Source organism: Poecilia latipinna, unplaced genomic scaffold (genome assembly GCF_001443285.1).
Source record: "Poecilia latipinna isolate Pla-1442-1.1 unplaced genomic scaffold, P_latipinna-1.0 Scaffold1497, whole genome shotgun sequence".
Classification (NCBI taxonomy): Eukaryota; Metazoa; Chordata; class Actinopteri; order Cyprinodontiformes; family Poeciliidae; genus Poecilia; species Poecilia latipinna.
In genome coordinates this window covers 128,834-135,645 of record NW_015114113.1, presented here as the reverse complement: position 1 = coordinate 135,645, position 6,812 = coordinate 128,834, and the positions used below count along the sequence as shown (strand labels likewise).

The following is a 6,812-nucleotide window of genomic DNA, read 5'->3' as shown; positions in this document are numbered from 1 at the left end:
TGAAGAGTCCAAACTGCAACCTGGAGACTCTCAGGTAAAATGTTCTCAATCCTGGTGAAACCAGTTGTTTCTGTTTACTAGCTGCTAACAGAGATACATTATACTGCCAAAAGTATTTGACCCCTCATCCAAATGATAGGAATCAGGTGTTCCAATCACTTCAATGGTAACAGGTGTATGAAAGTAAGCACCTAGTCAGGCTGTTTCACAAACATTTGTGAAAGAATGGGTTGATCTCAGGAACTCTATGAATTCCAGCGTGGAACTGTGATAAGTAGCATCCTATCACTAACAAGTGGCTAACAAGACACATAAACGTTGCTGGTTTTCATTTATTCCAGGTTGAGAGAGCCAAAAACAGAGGTGTTTAGAAAGGCAGCGGTCAGACTTCCATTGCTAGTCTAACTCTGGATACTTGACAGATTGCAGCATCCAAATGAGTATTATAACAGATCCTATCTCCAAGCAGTTGTTAAGACTTTCTAACCAGAACGGCTCCCAACAAACTCAACAATTATGTGCATATTGGCTGTTACATGCAGTCTTTTAAAATTTCTTTTAAATAGTCTAGAGCTGTTTCAACATTCAAACATGATTATAAATTGCCCTACTCAGCTGCACATTTCTTACAAAATGATTATGCTGTTTTTTAATTAAAAGGATAGCATTATTATTCTACTGTCATAAATGTGTCGTATTATTTTTTATTTTTACCTTTTCTTGAACATCCAATTCTTCAATTACTTTAATCTTGCTGCTGGTAAACGCGAACAATGAAATGCGTTTGTATTCTGATCCTTTCTACATGAGGCAACTGTTGATTTTTATTACCCACAGAAATTAGACTGTTACTACTACTTTATCTTGTTGACAGGTTAAGCACAATTTATTGACTTTTTTCCTCTTGTGAAAAAGACCAGCTCTCGCCTGGCGTTCTACCTCAACGTTCTCATCTTGTGATGAATTGTGTGTCTGCAGCGTGTCAGGCTGTTTGGTCTCAGAGGAAGGCTGTGCTTCTCTGGCCTCAGCTCTGACCTCCAACCCCTCCCATCTGAAAGAGTTGGACCTGAGCTACAATCATCCAGGAGACTCGGGAGTGAAGCTGCTGTCGGCTGGACTGAAGGATCCAGACTGGAGACTGGAGGCTCTCAGGTATGGAGGAACCTGCTGCAGGAGCAGAGAAGGTCTGATAGAGGAGGAAGAGGGAGAAACGTCTTTAGTCAGTCTGCTGGAGAACATTTACTTTGAAGCTAAGTATTTAGTTTGATAATTAAATATTTAGTTTGCATCCATGGCATTTATAAATGAATGTTTGCAAAGTTACAACTTGTTTGATTCTTGTTGAACTCTTTGTTGAATGCGACGCAGCTTCTCCTTTTTAATGTTCGTATTTCTGGATATTCCAGTGAGGCCACAGCAGGTTTTCAGCAGCAGGTTGTTTAGTGTTTCATTCCTTCATCTGTGTGGATGGAGCAGGTATCCGGGTGTTGATCAGAGTTTAGATTGATTGTGTTTTAATGGTGATTATTAAATCAGGTTGAGCTTCCAGAAATGTTTCCTTAGTTTCCCAATGTCCAGGGTTTCCTTTCTCCTCTCTGTTGGAGCTTTTCCTGTGTTTGGAGAAATGAGTTGTGCTGCAGCAGCACCAACAACTGTTTTTCCTACATGCACTGCAGTTTGCAATCCAAATGTTGGACTGTTCCTATCTCAGTGGAGGACAATGTGTGTCTGAGAGACATGTAATGTCCATGTTTGCTGCTGAAAGAGACTGATGGTCTGACCCCCCTCCTCCTTTCAGGGTGGAGCCTGCTGGAGGCCGATTCTTGACACCAGGTCTGAGGAAGTGTAAGTGTGTTTTTCATCTGATTCATGACAACAAAGCAGCTCACATTCAACCATCTTCAAACTGTCACATCACTCATTCAGGATCATCATCAAAGATCAATAAATGATCAATAACTGCAGCTGGATTGTGTTTGTTCTCCCCATCAGATTCCTGTCAACTCACCATCGACACAAACACAGTGAGCAGAGAGCTCCAACTGTCTGAAGACAACAGGAAGGTGACACATGTGAAGGAGCTTCAGTCATATCCTGATCATCCAGACAGATTTGATTATCATCCTCAGCTGCTGTGTAGAACTGGTCTGACTGGTCGCTGTTACTGGGAGGTCGAGTGGAGAGGAAGAGTTGAGCTATCAGTGAGTTACAGAAGAATCAGGAGGAAAGTAAACAGTGAAGACTGTTTGTTTGGATTGAATGATTATTCTTGGAGTTTAATCTGCTCTGATGAGTTTGGTTTCTTTGTCAGGCACTGTAACATAGAAACTCCTCTCTCCTCCTCCGTCTCTAACAGAGTAGCAGTGTATGTTGACGATCCTGCTGGCATTCTGTCTTTCTACAGAGTCTCCTCTGACTCACTGATCCACCTCCACACCTTCAACACCACATTCACCGAACCTCTGCTTCCTGGTTTTGGGTTCTGGTGGACCAGTTCTGGTTCTTCAATGTTTCTGTGCTGAGTTGATTCTAAACTCTCTCACTGTTGAACAGATATGTCAGTCTCTTCATGTCTCTCTTTCACTCAAAAACACATAGTCAGATTCATGGATTAATTCTGTTCCTTTGTGAAACTCTTCTAAAGTGATTCCTAGGAAACTTTTCCCCCCTCATATCTTTCAAAGATTGAAGCTTGGATTATTCTAGGATTATTCCAAGATCCACCTCATTGTCGTGAGTTGAGTCAGAAAGGCGCCCTGGAGCCTTTTTGGGAACAATGGAGCCTCTCTCCTTGAAGTTCTTGATGATGCGATAGATTGTTGACTGAGGTGAATCTTTCTAGCTGCTCTTCCCTGTTAGGCCATTTTTGTGCAGTGCAATGATGACTGCACGTGTTTCTTTAGAGATAACCATGGTTCACAGAAGAGAAACAATGATGCCAAGCACCAGCCTCTTTTTAAAGTGTCCAGTGGTGTCATTCTTACTTAATCATGACAGATTGATCTCCAGCCCTGTCCTCATCAACACCCACACCTGTGTTAATGGAGCAATCACTGAAACGATGTTAGCTGGTCCTTTTAAGGCAGGGCTGCAATGAAGTTGAAATGTGTTTTGGGGGATAAAGTTAATTTTCTAGATGAATATTGACTTTGCAATTAATTGCTGTTAAGCTGATCACTCTTTATAACATACTGGAGTATATGCAAATTGCCATTATACAAACTGAAGCAGTAGACTTTGTAAATATTAACATTTGAATCATTCTCAAAACCTTTGAGCATGACTGCACATAAACAAGAGGGTTTTTGTTTTTATTTATTTCCGGTCATTTTAGACCTCTGTAGCAACAGCACCACATGCTGACAAAAACAAGAATTACAACCAGTCAGTGAAATAAAAGCAAAACACGGTTTACAAAATGCATTTGACATGTACCCATTTCTCACCTGGTTACATAAAGCAAGGTGAAGTTTTAAAACGAGTTGAGCCTAAAGAGTAAAGAGTTTCCTCCTGTCAGAGAAACTCCCTCACTGTTGAACAGATAGTTCAGTCTCTCCAATCTATTTCTTGGTGAAACAATTCAGATTGAGTCCTTGGAAATTTTTTCTTCTTCCAGTCCTTTAAAAATGGAAGCTGGGATTATTCCAGGATTATTCCAAGATCCACTTGTTTTTCTGTTTGTTTTCAGTCAAAGCCTCACATTGAATATCAAGATGTTGTTTCTCTTCCCCCCCCCCGCCCCCCCTTCAGTCATCAGTTAGGTTTCATTGAAATGTTGATCAGTTTTTCTGAACATTTTCTGTTTCTGTCGGCTCAGATAGACAGAGTTAGCTATCTATCTGCGCTAAGTTAGGAAAATCTGATGAGGTAGCATTGATAGACAGAACACCGGTGCCCTCTTTTGGGGGGAAAAAAACCCGGAGCTTCGCCCAGAGCTGATCATCCAAGCTCGCAGCGATTCTCAGCACGTACGTCTTCTGCCGGTGTCTGAGCGCCAAAAGTTTTGGGCCAGTAAAACTTTCCAAGTGCTGCTTTTTCTCTATGTGAGTCTCTAGAGGTTTAATTAGTTTCACCCGTTTTTTTAATTATTTTCTTAAAACTTCTCTTTCATTCCAGATTTTGACTTTGAAATGGTTGCAATTTTTATTTCATTTGTATCTTCATTAAAAATGTATTAAAAAAAAAATTAAAAAATTCTTCTAATTTTATTATATGTTAATTGTATCATGTGACTTCTGTTTCATTATTTTTGTGTACAGCTCTTTGGTCTTGTTGGAGTCTAAAGTTCTCTAGAACTAAATCATAAATGGTATCTCCAGAGCTGCAGAGTTTAGATGCTGCATGTTCATTTCTGTTGTAAAAGAAAGACACAAACTGAATAAATACATTACTTCTGGTGTTCCTCTTCATGTTATTCAGAACTCATGTCACGTTTTTAGACCCAGTTCAGGGAAAATATCAACTGAACAAACTGAAGCATGAATGTAAAAATGATGAGCCAGGAAATGATTCTTTTGCATTCATTTATTGATTTATTTTTCATTTCTGAGGCACAGGAAGCTCCATTAGGCGGTCAAGGTCAGGTGAGAAAAAACAGAACTATTAATTTACCCTAATTATACAAACCTGTTGTATCTACATTCAGATAACTAATGTAGATACAACTATGAAATTGTTTCTGAGAAGGAATTTGACGATAATTTTATTTCATGATAGTTTGTTTTATTTAAGCCCAGTTTGTTGTTTTATCCAATCCATGTATTCACACACATCCATGACACCAGATGGAATCTGATATGCATCTAGTCCAGAACTAACAATCACACCATAAATCATGTTGTTAGGATTAGGGGTTCAAAATCACTCCTGAACCAGAGTCACCCTGAAGAAAAATTTATATCAATAAATTTGTGTTATAAAACCGAAAAGTATTTTAATCACTTTAGAGCAGTGGTTCCCAAACTTTTTGACACAGCATAGACACTGATCATAGGTCAATCACACAGAACACTGTGGAGAAAAAAAAAAAAAACTGCACAAAAAAATCTGCGAAGCAGCGATACAGAGAAAGGTGAACCGCGTTATAGCGAGGGATCACTGTATATGAAATAATGTATAAAAAGCAATTGAGTAATTTGTAAAATGGCTGTATATCTGAGTTTATCTAGGTTTTTCTGGGACTTCATTCTCATGCCTGGCCTCATAATGCCTCAGCATTGAGGAGGTGGATTTATTTAAATAAGACAGTTTAGTCAAACATATGCGACACTTAACCTGCAGAACATAATATGAAAATAAACTAAAAGTCAATTTCAGCTGAATTTGGATTCAGATAGATCAAATAGAGACTGGAACCAGATGAAACAACTAAAATGAAAACAAATTTATTTTCCTATATGAGATCAAAATGGCCCCACACTGAGGAAACCTTTCCTTTGAAGCTGCTCCATAGTTGACGCTGTACCGTAAAAGATCAAGAATTCGTTTAGCAAATGCTTTTGACAGACTAACAGATTTGCTTCCTTATAAACACAGTTTTGGCGCGTTAAGGTAATTTCGAAACACTTCCTGTATCAGTCACGTGACATGCTGAAACCAATATGCGCACCGACACGGGATTTTGGTCTGTGGGTTTGATGCATGACCCGACGCATCGGTGTTGCCGAACCCATGACTACTAAAAACTTATAGACACAAAATACTAAAATTGCACACTTTATACTACTAAAATGTCACACACGCAGACGCATACACACACACACACACACACAAAATACTAAAATATCACACACACATACAATTTTTTTTTCTCACACGCATACATAAAAGACTAAGATTGCACATATAAACTAATAAAATATTGCACGCACATGCATTTTTTTCTCTCTCTCGCACACACAGAGGACTAAAATTGTACATATGCACTACTAAAATATCACACACACATACACACAAAGCATACAGGCATACTATTCTGAATGATAGGTCGAAAATGTGTGTAAACTAACGCTAGGTTGAATTAATTAATTAAAGAATTAATAGGGATGAAACTTGAATTTTTCTGTGTGAGAGACTCCTTTTTTGTATGTGTGAGAGTGTCACGGAAGAGGCGGGGCATAATTTGAAGATCAGATCTGATCTCCCAATTATGGCCGCCTCAACTCTCACACATACAAAAAATGAGTTCCTCGCACAGAGAAATTCAAGTCTCATCCCCATTCATTCATTCATTCATTCATTCAGTCTAGTGTTAGTTCACACACACACATGCACACATTTTCGACCTATCATTCAGAATAGTATGTCTGTATGCTTTGTGTGTATGTGTGTGCATGCAATATTTTATTAGTTTATATGTGCAATCTTAGTCTCTTATGTATATGTCAGAGAAAATTGTATGCGTGTGTTATATTTTAATAGTGTACGTGCGCAATTTTAGTATTTTGTGTATGCATTTGAGAGAAAAATTTTATGTGTGTGACATTTTAATAGTATATATGTGCAATTTTAATATTGTGTGTGTGTGTGTGTGTGTGTGTGTGGGGGTGTGTGTGTGTGCGTGTGTGTGTGTGTGTGTGTGCATTTGTTTGTAATACCTTGTGTGGACGATTTTCCTGACATATATTACGTTGTAGGGACCAATTGCTCCTTGTGGGGACCGGAGCCTGGTCCCAACAAGGGGAAACCCTGTTTTTGGGTCAGGGGTCAGAGTTAGGGCTAAGGTATGAATTGAGTTTTGGTTAGGGTTAGGGTTAGGTGATGGTTAGGATTAGGAAAAGGGTAAAGGTAAGGAAAAGGGTAAAGGTAAGGTT

General features: G+C 39.0%; 1 protein-coding gene across 1 annotated transcript in view; it reads left to right on the top strand.

The window, feature by feature from the left end:
- The window catches only part of LOC106963116 (E3 ubiquitin-protein ligase TRIM11-like), an 11,000-nt gene extending 6,311 nt beyond the window's left edge, over positions 1-4,689 (top strand). Inside the window, exons 5-8 of the mRNA XM_015057852.1 lie at positions 6-34; positions 979-1,152; positions 1,799-1,845; positions 1,993-4,689. Of these exons, the coding sequence (XP_014913338.1) occupies positions 6-34; positions 979-1,152; positions 1,799-1,845; positions 1,993-2,522 (780 nt within the window). The 3' untranslated portion in view covers positions 2,523-4,689. The remainder of the gene's footprint in view (positions 1-5; positions 35-978; positions 1,153-1,798; positions 1,846-1,992) is intronic.
- The last annotated feature ends 2,123 nt before the right edge of the window (positions 4,690-6,812 follow it).